The 19,391-nt window shown below is 36.5% G+C and overlaps 1 protein-coding gene across 4 annotated transcripts in view; it reads right to left on the reverse strand.

The window, feature by feature from the left end:
- The window catches only part of ldb2a (LIM domain binding 2a), a 98,744-nt gene that overhangs the window by 65,027 nt on the left and 14,326 nt on the right, over nucleotides 1–19,391 (reverse strand). For all 4 annotated transcript variants that reach the window (XM_008421092.3, XM_008421091.3, XM_008421093.3 and 1 more), the window contains exon 2: nucleotides 8,886–8,988. In XM_008421092.3, coding sequence (XP_008419314.1) covers nucleotides 8,886–8,988 — 103 coding nt within the window. The remainder of the gene's footprint in view (nucleotides 1–8,885; nucleotides 8,989–19,391) is intronic.

Genomic DNA, 19,391 nt, shown 5'->3' on the forward strand with positions numbered 1-19,391 from the left:
AATAAAATGACATCTGATCAACATTGTTTGCATTAGTTCAATATTATCATCTTTTAAACTTCTTTAAAACCTGGCTATATGTTTGAAGCTTAAATAAACTGCAAACATTCTTCGTTCTGCTAGAAAGTTCTTATCCAAACATTTCTCTCCTTTAGTTACTCATTCTATGTTTTCTGACAGCCTCACTGTCATTCAATCCTCTCACTATTTGTATCTCTGCTTTCAATAACTTTTTCCACTGCAGCCAAAGACACAGAAGCATGCTAGGTAGGAAGACAGCTGTCAGTGATATCATTAAAATAGGACGAGCCTGGTTTACAATAGATGGCAGTGTTGAACTATTCTGAAGCTGACTACACAGCAAAGCGTTAAGGCTGGATATTTATGTTGGAATGTATGATTTTTCTCTCTCTCTCCTCTGCAGCTCTTTCTCTCCATCTTCTCTTTCTTTGTGGCCAATCCAGGTTCCCAGTCTGGGCTCGACTGTCAATCAGTAACAGCCTACACCTCGGTGCTGCAGCTGAGCCAGGGCCGCATCATCCCACCTGTCAATCACGGCTCTACACCTTCAATCCTTTCCATCTCTCTAAAGCAGAGTCGAACACCGCCACCCGCTCCCCCTTCTCTCCTCCTTCCTTTCAAAACAACCGCCACCACAGAAGCACCAAGACACCTTTAACTCACAAACCAATACTTACACACATTCAATAAGACATGCAAACATTTGTTGTTGCTAAAGCTTAAAAACGGGCATGAAAACGGATAAAAGGTATGCAGGACTTCATACACAGCCACATTCAAATTACTGCGTGGACTGAACGCTGTCATAATACATAATCAATATGCATAAAGTGCCTGAAAACATCGTTCAAATATCGTACAGTGCAAAAATATAGTGTTCAACAGTGAAGTGAGGGGGTCTACAAACATTGTTCCAACTTGAACTGGCCATTAATATTTTCATATGACAATCTGCAGGAAAATAACTGGTTCTTGTGTTAAAAAACTTTCTTACAGAGCACTGCAGAAAAATATTCTTAATTTGTATTTCTGATCCAAAACATTAATAAAACATGAATTTTTAAAATTAATTTTCATACTTTTTCATATAAATATGTTGTTAATATGTAGTTAACAAAGCGACACTTAATTTTCAAAAATGTTGCAGTTCTCCCTTTATTATTGATTTTTATTTAAATATGAAATTTAACATCTGTTAAGGTTGCTACTTGCTGCAGCTCAAAACTGTCCTCTTTAAAAAATGAAAAATAAAATTCATAAAGTGAATTATTGTGTAAATATAATGAGATGGTCAACCTTTTGGACATCAATGCTTAGGGGATTATTCAAACACAGAAATATTGACAGACGACAGAAATGAGGCTTTTCAGCTCCTTTAAATGCAGTCTGATGAGAAATGTTGTGTCCTGCTTTCAGGTAAAAGTTACTTTGACACACCGTCACCACTAGTCACATCGCTCATGTCACCAAAACACACAAGACAAAGCCCACATTGTTAATGTGGACTTCAAATATTCCCTGGAAATATAGAGAATCCCCAAATGTCTATTTACAGGCTTCAAAGGACCAAAAGTGTCCTGGACTCTGCAATAACACAGGGCAACAAAGGATCAGTCTGGAGAAAAAATCTGAATCAAATCCTAGGACCTTCCTGCTGGGAACCCTTTCTGTTTAGAGTTTCTGCTTTCTGCATGTGCATGCATTGGTTCTCTGGGTTCTCCAGCTTCCTGACCCAGTCAAAAAACACAACATCTGTGTGTATGAGTGTGTGTTTAAATGGTTGTTTTTCTTGTGTGTCTGTGTTTCCCTGTGATGGACCCTGCCTCTCACCAAATGACTGCTGAACCCACCCACAACCCTGCAAGGATAAACAGGTAGAGAAAACAATACACACACACGCACACGCACGCACACACACACACACACACACACACACACACAGAGCAACGCGTCTGTATAAATGTGTAAATCACGCAAACAACATTTCACTATATGACAATTGTTAAATTCTTGCTATTGATATTGCTACATTTTATTATTATTATATAAACCATCTCCTGTAATGCACATTACAACAAGTTCTAGAATATTCTATGGTAAGGCTGTCCCAAGTGCAGCCTGGGAGTCACGGTGTTTGATGCAGATGGTAAAATATTTTAGGTCAACATTTTGCCATCAAATTAATATCTAATTAAAATCAGGAAGTATTTTTCTTTAATTAAACTATGCTGAACAAGATGTAATGACCTTTACCCTTACTAAACATTTACAATTAATTTACTTTAGCATGTTTTTAATCTTTCAGATGAATGTTTTTGACTAAAATATTAGTTTAGGTCCACATCACAGAACATTTAGACATCTGTGGTCTACAGCAGGTTTTATGTATATTCCAATAAATCTGTTTTTTTTACTATGCTCCTCAAGACACACCACCCTGCATGTTTCATATGTTTATTTGGTCTAACGCACTTTATTCAGATAAATGTAGTTGAGCGAGAGCCTGTTAATCAGCTACTAACTGAAATCAGGTGTGTTGAAGCAGGAACATCTAAAACATGCAGGGCAGTGTACCTGAGGGACCAGGGCTGGAAAGCACTGCAATAAATACATTTCTACACATTAAAAAGTTAAAAACCATATCAAATGCAAGTGTTTTGAATATGAGATCTGTTCAACATTACTACATAAAGTAATCATGAGCACTCTAATCCATACATCACTGCTTCACTTTTCCCATCATTAATATTGCAGAACTTGATCATTATCCTTTATCACTTGATGGCTCTGATCTTGTGTGGTGGTGGAGAAGTGAGTGAAGACGGAAGTTTGTTTAATTCCTATTTCTGCTTTTAAACTACATCAACCGTTTTTATGAATAAGCTGGATTTGTTATTTCTACAGAAAATGTAAATGCTTCAGCAACTCGCTGTAATTCTTGGTAGGAAGAAAAAAAATCTATTTTGTAAAAAAAATATGTGTTTCATTGCAATATATGTAGCAGATGTTAAATTATTTTAGAGCGTTTCTAAATATTCACCATATTTAGCTAACTATAATCATCAAGTGATAATAAAAATATCGCCAAACTCAATGATTCAGCTTATTGATCAAAATGTTCTATTCTTAATACAAAACATTATTTTGTTCATTCCTAACCTGACTTCAAGGCAGAGGTGCTTTGGCTCATTCCTTCTCATGTAATAAAGTGGGTGCCTTGTCTTTTCTGCCTCCTCATTATGTCCTTATGCTTGCTAAAAGAGAATTAGCTGTGGTCATTTCATCGCTGCAATAATTGCGAACCGCAATGCCAGGATAACAAGATGAATTGCAAACGCGTTAAGAAATTTTTTATTTTTTTTGCAGTTTGCCCTCAACCAGCCCACGAAACATGCAAAGTTTTCTCCTTCTTGTTTGAACTTCTTCTAAAATGAGCCTTGCTCTTTGATTGCATCACAGAGCGCAGCTTTCATCAGATGCCTCATATACTGCAAAGCGAGGCAAGATACCCAGCCGAGTGTTCAGACCACTGTGAATTAGGACATAATTAGACTGAGTTTTATACATAAAAAACGTACAAAACAATAGCCTGCACTAATTGATGCATGACTATAGACATTTTGATGAAAACATGTCGCCAATGAGAATACATTAAAATGAATCAATCACACTGTCTTGAAAATACACATCTTTATTAGCTTCTATTTGAAATGAAACTATAAAATATTATGTCATATGAGAGGCAGAAAAGTCTCGGAGCTCATATTTAGTGCTCAGATCTTAGAAAGGAGAAGGTGAGACAATAAACAATACAATCCCTCTGGATAAGCATCTTATGTTCTCTTCTGTTGTTGTAATTGTCGCTCATATATGAAGATTACAATTAGCAGGCACTGGTGATCTAGTAAAATCAGATTTTTATTAGCGGTACAAGGTGGAAGTGATTAAAGAGCCTCGTCTTCAGGTTCTTAAGAATTTCAGACTCACTGACACCATTTCACGAACAAATAAAATAATGTTCATGCTGCTTCAGGTGTTTTTTGGACAGTATTGTAAAGTATTTAAATCTAAATTTTTGCATAAGATATATACATTTTAAATATTTAAGAACTGAATAGATCATTTTAGGTCCCACACACTACTCAAAGTGACATATTTACCTGACAATAAAAGATATTCTACTTTGGACTTTTAAAAAAATATTTTTCTCAACCAAATATTCTGAGCTGATTTCAAAATGAAAGTATAAAAAAGGCACACCGAGTGCTCATGAAGGAAACTTCCAGTAGTTACAGCGGTTATTTTCAATATGAGCTATTTCCTTTGAGAAGCGCCGTTTAACAGCAGCTGGAGACGAGTTACGAAACACCGGTCCTCGCAATAAAGAAACAGATTAGGTAAATTAGCTTTTCTAATTTTTCCTACACTGAACGTTATGAAATTAGAGCACCTCAGACTGGAGTAAAAGAAATGTTTCTTTGTAATTATCATGTAAGCCACTCAAACAAATACGATTCAATTCCAACAGGGATTGGAATTTTTATTTTTAAACCTTTATCCATCACACAATGTGAGGAATTATAAATGTACCGGGTTAGAAATAATAAGCAAACGTGAAAATGAAATCTAACAAAAACACTAATAAATATGCTTTAGAAGTGAAACTGTGTAACAAATTCAAACTAAAACATTTTCTCTTGATATGTTTACGCTTTAAAGATGTATTTAATTTCTTAGCACAAACACTATAAACCTGACAAAGAGGAGCTAAAATAATCTTCTGCATAATCAGTTTTAATCTCTTGATTTTACACCTGTGGGTTGATATGTAGAATCCATACAGCTGTTCCACTGCAGTAAGTCGCAACCTTTTGTTTTGCAGCATGACTGCTTCTGAGAAACCACGAAGCACTTCCCACACTGGTCAGTATTGTTCTGACCTGCATGACAGTAACTACAAGTATTAAGCGCTTTACACAGCTGGAAGCTATAGGATTAATTCAGCTTGAGGTCACTGGCAGGCACATTTACATGTTTTTCTTTTTGCAATGGAGAGAGCAACTGAGCTTAAGTATGAAGACTAAACACAGAAGAAGAAGGAGCTTCAATGCATGCATCTGAGCTATAGGTCCGGGTGATAAATCGATTTGATAAATTAATCTAATTTTCTTTCATCAATTAGATTTTTTATTTTTAAGCCATATCACACGGCCCTACTGAGCTGCAAATTGGAAAATATAAAAAAAAAACAGGGTGATGGGGAAAAAAACATATTTCTCTATTTTTGCAAGGTAAGTTTTAAATATTAAAAAAGTGGTGACTTTTAAAAGAAAGAGATTTTTTTCATTTTATTTTATAGTACTTATTTAATTTGGTTTTTCAATTCTGCAGTTAGCAAACAGTCTGAGCTATAAGAACCATATAAATCTTCCTAAAGTAATGCTCTTATGAGTATTGTAATAATATATTTAGTTGTTCTCTCTTGATTTTGCATATCATGTGCTCATCCATTTGGTCCAGAGATGTCCTTGGCTTATTTGTTAAAGTGAAGTCTTTCAATCTGGAACTCCTTAAATTTGGTGGAAAGCTGTTAAGTGAGCAAAAGAAGAAAATCGTATATTTTTTCTCCATTGCTGCGGTTTCTTTTGGGAAGAAACTTTTCCGTTCATCAGAACAAACGTGTCTCTTTTTCCGGATTGCCACGGAGAATTTGGGCTAGAAGAGAGCAGTCTGAGAAGATTTGGATGAACTTCGTTTCAACAATTTTCTTTATGGTTTTTGAAACCATGGCTGTGTACAAATCAGCAAAATATTTGGGTTTTCTTAGAGATATCTAATTCAGGACAAATGTGGATTCATTTAAAACAGGTGGAACTGGGAAGAGAAGACCAATCACAGTCAAGAGGCAATAAGAAATCAGGAAACAATATTAGAAGTAGCTGGTGAATGCACGTATGCTAAACTCCAGATTAATCTCCTTTTTCCCCAATTCCCCCAGACTAAAACTGTGCTTTAAAGATTTAAAGCAGAAGTATCCAAAATGTGACCAGGGGCCATTTATGGCCCCTCCAGTGATTTGGTGAGTCTACTAGCACACATGGTTGAAGCAGCTGGATACTTTCTGAAACGTTTTTGAGGGTCATATTTTCGATTAAAAATCTACACACAAACATGATACATCACAAACTAGTTCTCTTTTATTAAACATTTTGCTTGTTTACATTCTAATTTCATACTAAACAGGGCCACAAACCTTCAAAATCTTTTACTCACACATGAACTAAAACTCTGCTAAACAGGTCAATAACAATGTAATGTTTTCAAAGGTATGCATTTTGATCAACATTAGTCCCTTAGCTTCTGTTCTCAATGTATTGATTGGTTGAGAGGCGGTGCTTTCATGGTCTTGAACCTTAATCAGGAAACTTAACCAGTAATCCTTTACATGTTGCCAGGTTTAGTTGTCATTTTATTATGCTACACAGTATTTTCTGCTCTTGTGCAGTTAATGTTTAAATGTAAAAATGTTTTATGGGGACAGAATGGAATGACATCCTAAGAAGAGAATATCAACATGCCAATTAAGACATTTCATGTAAACCCCCCAAAATATTGAGTTATTCTCATTCATTAAGTTAGATACCACAAGAAACTATTAACTGTTGAAAAGTCTTGAATTATTTTGGTGTGTTTATTGTCATTTTAATTTGTTGAATATCTGCCAGGATGTTGTTTTCTGAAAACTACAAAGTTTCTCTCCTTGAAGAGTCGAGCTGTTCAAAGCTGTGACTGCAACCAGAGACTGAATCTCCAATCAGCAGAAGTTAAACACTAAACTTGAACATCCCTTTAACTGTTACTTCTTAATAATTATCATATGCAGTGGTTGGTTATGCACAGTCATGGACAACAACACTTTCCAATTTTTTGCTTTTCTTCGACAAACTAGTACAATTGGAATGCATTTTAAGGTGAAGGTGTTTGTGTGAACATGTGTGCAACTTAGCGCACCTGAATGTGAATCGACAAAAGCTCGCAACTGACGGGTGAGTCATCATCGCCATGGTGTTAAGCCTCCTGTTCCCGGGGGAACAGGGTTACCATCTCTACACCGGTGGGGATTTTTATTTTTACATTTGAAAAGCAAAGCTGAGCCCAGCTAACAACACTCCTCCACTGCATGTATCTCTGCTCTCGCTTCCTCCTCTTCCTCCTCCTCCACCGGTGAGCTGCGACACACAATAACATGCAAACACAGCCGACGCCACTCACACATCTGGTCATTTCAGTGCGCCACGTCCTTATCTATGTCTGTGTGATTTTCAATATGTTTCAGAACAAAACATGCAAATGAGATGGAGGGAACAAAATCACAAACTGAGTCAGAGCATCTGCTTTGCAGTTTATATGACAAACTGTATAACATGAGTTCTGATGTTTCTTGAGTTCAAAACTGAGTTCAGAAACTGAAGCATGACAAAATTTTAAGTTCTAAAAATGAATGAGTCTATAAATCCTCAAGGTGGAAAAGCAAAGCAACATCCAGCATACACTGAACAGGCTGAGAATTATGACTACCGACAGAAAACGTAAATATCCCTGATTATCTTTTCATGTCGGTGGGATAAATTACAGAGTAAAAGAAAATGTTGTCCTCAAAGTTCATGTGTTAGAACCCAGAAAAATGGCTAAACATGACTGCCTAGTGGTTTATTACATACATATCTACAGAGCAGTCAGTGCTGACCCATGTATACTGCCAAAAATACCAACAATGTATCATAACCAGAACATGGAGCAACAAGGTGTCCTGATCTGATGAATCACCACCTGCCTTAGCACAACAGTGTCCTTGAGACTTTGAGATCTAGAGAATTTGGAAGCCAAATTCATGCTAGTAAGATTTTTTTATACAAACTAATATACCAATATTAGTTTGGTATTAATATACTAATAAAATGCTATATATATATATATATATCTATAGCATGTTAAATAGCATAAAAACATAAAGTATCAAGCATCAAAAGCTTTTTTCAATTAAAATATGTTTTTTTAATGTAAACAATCAATTTTCTAAAGTTAAAACTGTTTTAACTTTAAAAGTAATTTGTGAAAGTGGAACCCATATATTAGACCTGTGATGACATTTTTTGAAATAGGTTGCCAGTGGTTGGGTGTGACATTGCGTCAATGCTCAAACACATGCAGAGTAAAAGCAGAGAGAGAGAGATAGCAATTTTCTCAGGGACACAGAGCAGAATGCTGTGTGGAAAAATATTGTTTCAGAGGTAAAAATCTTTACTGAGAAAGTTCACACATTTTTTTGTTGTTTTCAGTGAGGTGTTATAGAGGTATTTTGGGAGAGTAAGAAATCAATTATTTGACTAGAAACTTGGTAAAGGAAGTAGCAGGTTAAAGAAAAGTAAAAATACCATATGTCTTTTTTTACTTCAGCAAAATATCATTTGAAGGAATAATGAACACCACAGACAGAGGTCTTAATCTGTGTGAAGGCTAAGACTTTCTGTAAAACATAACAGCTTTGCTTCACAACCTGATTTCAACTTTGCCTCCTACAATGTCATAAAAATCCATCTAATTGATAGATGGCGATAATAGTAATGATGATAAATTGAATTGGAAGATTTTCACAAGATCCAGATTAGCACAACAATGACTCGTGAAGTGGAAAATATAAAGCTCGTAAAAGTAAAACAGCAGGAAGAGCAGAACGTAACACGTTGAATGTCTCAACAAAGGAGTCTTTGACAATGAAACAGTTTCACAGTTATCCAGTTCAGTCTAACAAACACAACATTTTAAAATGTATTTAAAAAAAGAGATGCCTGCAGTATTCTTACTGTATCTCTTTGGTCCATCTTCAAGGCAGAAGGAAAGTGTGAGGGTAGCATCTTCCTCGAAAAACTCTGTAGCAAAGGCGTCCCACCACAAACTGTCGCTTTCCTGTGAACAGAAAAACAGAATCAAAAATGTTAGTCTAGATTTTAAGACTAAAAACCCAGTTTTTAGTCTAGATGGGATATGACGTACCACGAAGTACCAACAGGTTTGTATTGCTTCAGTGTCGTATAGGAAACATATAACAACCCATATTCTTCATCAATGTTCTTGCATCCTATTGCATCTTCATACAAATTCAATACTGATTCTTCCTAATCTAACATTTTTTGTAGTATAATGTGACAGTTTTGTTTATTACATGAAAAAATATAAAAATGCACATTTTATATTTGAATTTATGTTCAAATTAAATAATGTGTTTGAACCACAGTTTTACAAGATTTAAATTAGTATGAAAACTGTTGAAACAGAAATGAAAAGTGGAAATCAGAGAACATATAACTCCATAAAAGACAGAACTTTCTAGTTAAACCCACTGCAGAGGCGTTTCAGGTGCAGTCTTAGCATGTTTGTTGGCTTAATAAAACCCCAACAGCAGCTCAGCTACTAGCTCAAGTAACCTGCATCATTTGATAACTGTCAAACTTTGTCAGCTCCCAAAGTTACCTCAAAAATTACCAAGCAGTCTTCATGATTGTTTTAGTCTTTGTCATATATATATCCAATCAATATCTGTGGGTTTTATTTTTGACCAACAGTTCTGGCATTAATTTTTTATGGTATTCTGATTTACTGAGATCCTCCTGTGAGTAGCAATATAATACTAATAAAAATAATACATTTCAACAGCAGCATTAACTGTTTATTTTCTGAACTTAAAGCTATTAGAAGTTGGAAGTTTGTATATTTTAAATGGTTGTTTTTAAAGAAAACATACAGTAAAATATGGTGTATTTTGTATATTTTAAATGGTATTTTGTATATTTTAAATGGTTGTTTTTAAAGAAAACATACAGTAAAATATGGTGTATTTTTACTCAAGATAAACATCACATCTCCAGCTCAAGCCCTAATGTAGTTCACCGTTAATAATTTTAATAACTTTGACAGTAGCAGCAACCTTATAGTAAATAGCAGCTTTAGCAGTAGCAATAAGTAGAGGATGTGGGAAACTTCTGTAAAATATTTCTAGCACTGACTCTGGTAAATTGAAATTTTTACTATGCATCTTCTGCGGAAAAGCTCCTGATAATTCTGGCGGGATAACCCCCATGCCCCTACCTCCCTCTTCCACCAGCGACGTTAAGCTGATGCTAATTTACTCTGACATGTTATGACAGATCCCCACGTTTCAGTCTGTGCAGGAGCTGAAGAATGGCAAGCACTTCCCAGATGTTGACAATTAGCGTTGTCACCATCGAGCAGTGTCAGGCCTGATGAGCGGTGACCGGAGCGCCCCGCGGGTCAGCGTGTCTCATCCGCGGCAAGCCTGATGCAAAGAGGAGGGCATGTGGTGCGCAGTCCCGGAACATAACCCTAATCAAGCCGGGTAATCAATAGACGATCATGAGCTGGTGGTAAGGATGACACAAGTGAGATTCCACAAGCTAGAGCTTTAATCACTGCAAACTCTCATTTTTTTCAGCATTAACATCTCTACTGTACGATCTCACTAGCTTTTGGATAAATGTGAAATAAATGTCAACTTTTAAAGCTAAATGTTATGGTAAAAAGCAGCACTTTTTAACAGAAATTATTATTAAGTTTTAAAAACTTTATACAGTTTATAAAACTGTATTAAGGAATAATTTATAAAGTTTTATTTCCACTTTTCAGAGGTATTTCTTTAAATTTGCACCAAGAAGAAACCAGCTGCAAACTATTAGGTCTGAAAGCTGAAAGCAATAAATATTTTATTTGTTTGCTTCATTAATTGGTTACAAAAATGTTGAAAATTGATTAAAATACACAAATAATAAATTAAATCTTTGCATGTACTGGAAAAATATTAATAAATGACCTTAAGCCAAAACTTGAGCATCTGCGCTACACAGTCACTTGTTTTGTTGCCACAAACTGAGCCGAAGACATCACCTTTAAAAGGACACTATTGACCTGTAATTATAGCGCTCCCACTGGGTCAATCAGAGTAATTGCTCACCCCAACAGCGCAAAAATACATCACTCCCCCTCAGTGTTACACAGTAAAACAAACTGATAATTGATTACATGCCAGGAGTTGGTCTGAGTGCATTCTCACTTTTAAAAAAAATTCTGAAAATAAATTGAATCTGGTAAGCTAACGTACGGCCCAGACTATCCGTCCGCTGGGGATGAGCTGCATGCAATGCCGAGTGTTTTTGTGTGTGTGTCACACTGTGAGAATCAGCAGGTGTGAACAGCCAGCATGTGTGTGGTGTCATGTGAATACATCTATTTCAGAAAGACAGAGAAGAGTGGCACACCGGGACAAAAGAGACGGAGAGAGAGGGAGACTGAATCCGGTGCTGGTCGGCATTCAGACGGAGTTCACCTCATAATCCAGCAGCAGGAGGAGGCAGGCACTCCCGGGATTGACAGTCAAGTGAAGGGTAACCAACACGCTCACTGCACTCACACAGCAGCCCTCATCCATCCTGCTGCTGAAAAGCTACAAAAACTTTTAAGAAAATCAAAACAAATTTTTACACATTTTAATATATTATTACTAATTATTAATTTGTTGACAAAATGTTCTGAAGTTTGCAAGTCCCCAAACTGAAAATTATAACATACTGTACATCATATTAATGTGTCTTAAGCCCAGGTTTAAATCTGTTTAAAGAGGAACATCATGTTCAAATGTCCAAATCTGATTTGATCAGGTCAAATATCCAGAACTGCTAAAGGAGAGTAAATATATTTTATTATTGGTTTGCAGTAATAAAAAAAAAAACATCTTATGTTTAGAACTATGTTTGTAACACAACAAAGCAAATATTTGCAGTAAAGCATGGTAAACATTCTGATTTTAAAAATACAAAGAACCTTTTTCACACACAAGAATAAATAACATAAGTAAACTGACCATAAAGTGCAGTTTAACATAAAAAATGAAGCGAAATGTGTAGATCCTGTTATAATACAAAGTGTGAAAAATGGCACCATCTGAACTGACTAAACTAAGGCCCTATAAAAACTTTTCATTTGATCCCCGATTCCATTCTATTCTATTCCAAATTTATTTTCCCTTTTTTCAGAATCTGATTATTTTGACCATGTAAAACCTAAAAATAAAAGTTCCTTAGAAAACACACAGTATTAACACACTCTAAATTACATTTTTCCTATGCAGGCATGGGCTTTAAACATAATAGAATTTAAGTTCATAACCCTACGGATATTGTTCTCCCATCAAATTCTGTCAAATAAATGTAAGATTGAATCAAAGCTTTGTGATTAATTTCTGAACCAAACATTTTTTATGTATAATTGTCTATGTAAGGATCTCCAGATGTTTTCCTGAACCTAACGGAAAGCACATTTCACAGGAGTCACTGCTGGAGTTTAAGAAAGGTATCTCATAAATGCATGATGTAAATTTCACCTTTAAGTTTAGGTCTGAATGATGACAACTGGTTACTGAATTGGTTTGTGTTACAGAAAATCTCTTTCTCTTAGTATTAGTTACATGCTACTTTCCCACCAGCAGTTTTCCTTTCTCTCCCTGTTTTCAGTATCTTTCTGAACCAAAGCATTTCAAAAAACAATGTTCTCCACTCAAACTTTATACAGTTCATTTTGGCAGCTGCCCGCTATTTGACTCAGGCCTGAGACCACCCCCCAAAAAAGAGAGCATTTCACATAGAAGCAGAGATGACAACGATGTCTATTGTTTTGTCTCCATTAGCTGCGTTCGGCCCAGCAGGGTTCAGCCACAGACGATGTGGTTTTATTTATTGAAAAGTCTCCCGATGCAGACAACAGAGGAATCTGAAAGTAACCAGCAAATGTCATGCTCATGAGCAGGATTTAGCTTCAGCATTCAACACAATTAAACTCCTACTGGTACTACACTGCACTAACAATCTAGCATATTGATTTACTGATTGAATATCGTAATTAAAATCTAAAACGAACCCCAGTTGTGACTTTCAAGTAAACGTGCAGAATTTAAAATTTTTACCTGAAGTTTTAAACAAACTTCGGTTATACTCATATACTGACAGACAATTTGGAGAGACCAGTTAACAGTTATGTCTTTGGACTGTGGGATGGTACTCAAAGTAAAGCCATGCATGCACAGGGAGAACATGCAAACTCCATGCTCAGGTTGGGATTTGAGCCAGAGATCTTCTAGCTGCGAAACAACACACCATCTGCACCATCAAACAGTAACCAGTAGGATTAAAAGTTTTTGAAAGCCTAAGTTTTTAAAATTCATGTATTTACTTTGATACCAAAGATCAGACCAGGCCCATAGCTGTATATGTACTTCATATTTTTGAGAGGCAGAGTGGAGCTGCCTCACAGCTTCTTCCTGGTGTGACACTGAATTACAACATGTGCAAAGCTGAGCCGCCAGACTGGCCAGATTACAGTCGAGATCTAGAAGAGAGGAGAAACTGGAGGCCAGACAACACAAACCATGTGAAACCCACATCTGAAACTAAACCAACCTCAGAGAAGAATCACAGCCTGATGCAAAGAGTGTAAGGAGTTTTGATTTCATGTTGTAATAAAGCTAAATATTTACTATTTTAAAAAAGCCATAATCGCTCTCCGCTGCTAGACTCCGTTTTATTTTTATATCTTTCTGCCTCTTCTCACATCCGTCTCCCTCTCGCCGTCTCCCGTCCTCTTTGCTGCTACCCAGTGACAGACAACATCCTGCCTTCATTCACGCCCGTGGACTCTCTGACGAACCACGTGGCATGACGATGTTTGTTGTCAAAAGCAACAAATCAGGCCGACTCCAAGGGACCTTAGGTGAACTGACACAGTCGCAGCCGTGACGGCCTTGACGCCCGTCAGACGATAAGGCTCTATTGATTCAAATGAATCGCACCCCATCTGAAGGGGATTTATCAATGTGTCAATTGCCCACTAGCCAACCACAAATCACCAGCACAGGCCAGACCCAGGGGATTTACAGGGAATCAAGTGGATTGGAGGGACAGCATAGTAAGGATCCTCAGTAAATAGCAACAGAGCTGAGGGTTAAGTCCTGGCATAAAGAAACATCCATACAGAATGGAAAGGCAGTCAGAGTTTCATGAAAACACTCAAGCATGCCCTTAAGAGACGCATACATACACAAACAAACCGGCATGCTTTCAAAGAGAACAATGCACTATAAACATGCTTGCATTCACTTTTTCCCACTGCCTCTGTTTAACATGGACCAGTTTCCCAGGAAGCTTTTGTCAGTCCGAATCTTTTTGTTATCGCCTTCAGCCCCTTGTGGCAGAAAAGCCTTCAAGAGTGTAGGCGTGTCCAGGGCCTGACCTTGCAGAATTACCAATGACTGAGATCCTATTCAGCTTTTGAATAGTTCATAGTGCAGCTGACTGGTGTGTAAAGAAAAATGTACAACGGCCAAACAAAAATTCAGCTCATTGAAGAACATAAGTTGACAATAAATGTAAAAATGTTGTGCCAAGTGACTCACTTTACATTTTTACAGTGTCTGTGTTCAAAAACTGGGAGTGTCCCTTAAAGTTAAACTGAAAACAGCTTTAATGTAAGCTAACCTATCATACTGTCACTTCCTGTTTAGAGTCATTTTTGTGCTAATTTACAAATGGGCTTAATAATGAAAAGCACTTGTAATCGAATCCCAAGTACAAACAAGTTTACAGAAAGTTTCTGTCCTCCAATCAACAGAGGGATCAAACTGTTTTCTTCAATCGATACCTTGCTCTACTTAGATATTTAGTCCAGATTTTTGGGACAAATGTTCCTATTTTCACAAACCTTTTACTTGAACAATAGTGGAAAATAAATTTCTTGCAAAATAATTTAGAATCTATCATGAAAACCTGACAATGTCAACTATGACAATCATGGAGAAAATATTTTTACCAGCACTTTGAAATCAGTTATCAGATTTGATTCATATTAGCCACATTTTCACATCAACCTGGAAAATGTTTCTATTCATTTAACATGTTTTCCACTGTTGGTTCCATGAGAAGATCATCAATTATCCAATTGCATGCATATTTTTAATTTACCATATAGTGGCATGATTACCCCACTGTTGTGTGGAAGTAGCCAATTTTGATGCTAAATACATTTGATTTTTATTGTATTTGCTTTTTTAAGCTCTGAGAAAAGATATATTATTACTGACTATGCCACATAAAATTTAGTTCATATCTTATTTTCCTTCCAACAAACATTGACTGAAAAGCTACTAATTTTAATATCAAAGTTTATTTGAAAAAAAAAAGTTTATTTACCCATAAATTGAATTTTGTATACTGTATAACAAATTTGACTAAATACAATCTTACCTAGTTTTATGTTTTCATTTGTAGATGGCACAGAAAAACTTTAACTAATTTGTGCAATTACAACTTTATTCCATGAATTCTCCACATATAGTTATTTAAAACCAAACATTTTAAAAGTAAACTAGTTTTTTATTCCACTGTAATTTTTTTAAAATTTAGTCATTTTCAGGTATTTAATAAAGTATGTTTATGAAAATGGTGATAAGCTAATTTGGATAAAAGCATATATCAATGTGGTAACAAAATGTATAAAAGTTCATCTCCGGCATCATAAACATTCAAAGCAATTTGCTTTGAATGTTAATTTTTAATCACTTTTTTGGGCTATGCTCACATCTTTGCAACATTCAGAGCCTCAGTTAGGTAATATAACAGACTTTTGTTGCTCTTTTACTGTGGATGGTGTCAAAAGGTGACAAATTAATGTTAATGAAACCCAGATTCATCCATCCATCCATTTTCTTGACACCCTTGCCCCTTAGTGGGGTCGGGAGGGTTGCTGGTGCCTCTCCAGCTAACGTACCGGGTGAGAGGCGGGGTCACCATGGACAGGTCGCCAGTCTGTCGCAGGGCAACACAGAGACACACTGGACAAACAACCATGCACACACACACTCACACCTAGGGGCAATTTAGACAGACCAATTAACCTGACAGTCATGTTTTTGGACTGTGGGAGGAAACCGGAGTACCCGGAGAAAACCCACGCATGCACAGGGAGAACATGCAAACTCCATGCAGAAAGACCGGGGCCGGGAATCGAACCCAGAACCTTCTTGCTGCAAGGCAACAGCTCTACCAACTGCACCACTGTGCAGCCCGAAACCCAGATTCACTGGTCAATAAAATAATGCTTGACCATTATTTTTATTGGTCAAACATTAATGTTTGCAATGCAAAACGTGTGCATTGCATGTTTTGCATTGCACACAAAAATACTAAGTATAAAAATTCTAAGTAGAAGATCCTGCAGCTACTAAAAACTAACAAATTTGACTTTTTAAATACAATTGAGGCTTAAAAACAACCATTATTGTTTTTGAAAACCCTACAGTTAATATTTGTTAGTTAAAGAATAACAAAATTAGGCTGACTTGGTTTGGACTTACTGTTTTATTTCCTGGTTTTCCCAGTGTGGCTGAGTGAGATGCTAAATAAATACAAAGAGACAGAGATCCCTGAGAGAATAAACCTTTACCTCATTGGCAATGTATCTTTAGTGGTGCTTAAACTGACAAAGTAAAGCAATTCCCTCCATACAGCCATTGCTGTGATCATTCCTAAGACCCAGGACACACTAATGTTAGACATCAACATGTTTATTCCCGTGGGTCTAGAGAGCAGACTATACATGCTGCTGCATTTGGCCGCCATACAGCCACCTGCCACGCATTATGGAAATGAAGAGAAATGAATGCAGCGGGAGAAAGTCATTGCCCTTGAACAGCCTCTACACGTTCCCCAGAAATGAACTTTATCTCTCCGGATGAAGTCACTGAAGAAGTCCCCAAGTTTAATTTCATATCTGCCAATTTAGTTGGGCTGCTTCTTCCCTCCCATTGTCCCTCTCTTTCACTGCACCAGACTTCATGCACAGGAGTCGCAGAGCTGGTTCACATACGTGCCACAGAGCAACAACGTAGGAAAGGTCAGAGTAAATACACACAAGTCGTTTGTCTGGCGTTTTAAAGAGAGAAACTCGATTCAGAACAAGCTTGAAAAATGACAGGAGACAACATTCAAGACTGCTGGCTTTCACCCAGAATGGAGCCGGATTGATTCCTACAGCAGCAATAAAGTCACTTGTGCTGCAGATACACATTGAGGAGCGACACTGACTTACTGACGGGGTGTTTTCCTCAAGATATCAGTCAAATGTACAAAAAAATATCTCTGCTCATTCAGAAAAAAAGATCAATAAAAGTTTAATAAAAAAAAACGCAGGAATTACACAGTTTTGGGTTCATAATTGCAATAAATTTTAAAGATCGATTATGTTTTGTTTACTTTAATTGTATAATCTTATCCAGCACCGTTAGGGGGTTGAAATGATGGAGTATTTTAAACAAAAGCTACGGATACATACCACAGATGTTTTTTGATCTTATTAATCATTACAGAGGCGAGCCGTAGGGTTTCAGTCAGAGCCTTCAATAGACGTCAACTATACCTGAACAATACGTTATGAAGGACAATGCAAGAACCAGGCACCACACCGAGCAACAGGCATCCAATAATATGCCAATAAATAAAAATACGTCAAGTAAAGCAACAATGCACATATCAATGTATATAACAAAATACGTAGGCAACAACGAACAGCCAGCAATTTAACAAAACTTGTCTATGTTCCCCAGTTCAGCTCAACATCAATCCATACTGCTCAAATAGCACATCTGAACGATTAAAAGAAAAATATTAAGTACAATTTGTATGAGAATGTAGGCTTATGGAAAAGTAACACTCACCCATTATTTGTAAATAAAATCCACAGGTTGTTGTGCTCAGTGCTAGCTGTTAGCCACTCGTAGCGTTCATAGATGCACAGTTTTTAAAATGTCTTACAAAGTTCTTACTGGTCTTTGTTAGTGAATCCAGGTTTGGTGTGGATTTTCCATTTTTAGTTATTTCTTTTTTACCCGTTAAAGGGCGTCTTAAAATAGACGATTTTGATAAGTTTGTCACTATTTCAACCGAGTTGTAGCGGACCCGGCTACCATTTCATAAATACCAAGTTCACTACAGTGACGTGGAAAGCAGGTGACGTTCTTTACGTGACCTGTGGGACAAGCCGTCATTGTATGTCAATTTTGATTGGCTGATAATTCTGTCAGTCATGTCAACCACAGACATAATATAAGAACCCTAACCCTAACACATAACGCTGAGTGGAGTGGTGTACCGCTCCAAGATGGCCGCCCTAAATCTCGTCAGCGACAATAGGCGAGAGCGGCCCATGAGGCGTCTATCCTTATGTCTATGATGCCAACTAAGGCCTGTTGCACGGTATTGTTGACGAAGGGGTAGCTGAATTTGTTCAGCAGGTTCTGAGGCGAGATGCTCTATAGATGCGTTTAAGGTACTTTTTAAAGTAGGAAATTAAAGTGAAGCCTCAATAATTCCAATAAGCAACTCGTTTGTGGAATAAAAATTAAATTATAGATAAAATTAAATATGATTTAAACATTATACTTTTTCTTTACAATTCTCTAGGGTTAGCAGTAGGACTGTCAAGGCCCTACTAGCCCTGACAGCACACCACCAATTATTTAGCAAAAGACTAAATTTACCAAGTGAATCCCTTTCTGCCTGTCTTTGACAAAGCTGGTTTAGAGTTTCTCCAACCATGACTGAAATCTATCTGATCAGCTTGATCAGATCTATCAGTCAGCAGGTCAAATACTAAGAAATCTTGATTTTTTTTTTAACCTATAAATGCAGCAGAACAAACTCATATGTTTCTAGTTTTTGTAAGTAAAATTACAATTTCTGTATTTTTGTTGTGTTTGTGGTGAGACTGAATAACTGTTGAAATTAAATAAAGTTTGCAAAAATAATTACAATGAAAAAATTGGAAATGGGCAAAATATAATTAGGGGGGTAAAAGGTCAAGCAAAACTGAAAACCAGTATTAACCAGTATATTTCCAGATGTTTCTTCTGAGATACAAAAGCAGTGGAAATGACTGAAGTCCATTAAACACATACAGTGGCACTACAAGTAAGCATTACCAACCAAATTATGAATTTTGCTTGTTCATAGCCATATGAGTATGCATTACAATTTTATGTTTTGTATTTGATTTCTGGTTGCTGTCATTCGTTGGCTCCTGAACCGATTATTGAAAAAAATTTTAATTTCACAAATATGGATAAGTGAAATGTTTCCCTAACTGAAATAAGAACTAAAGACATCTGTTTAGACTAAAAATCTGATGAAAAATCAAAAATAATAATTAAAAAAAACATCAGAAACTATCTCCTTGACACATAAAAATCTAACTCTTAC

This window comes from Poecilia reticulata, chromosome 10 (genome assembly GCF_904066995.2).
Source record: "Poecilia reticulata chromosome 10, P_reticulata-male-v2, whole genome shotgun sequence".
NCBI lineage: Eukaryota > Metazoa > Chordata > Actinopteri > Cyprinodontiformes > Poeciliidae > Poecilia > Poecilia reticulata.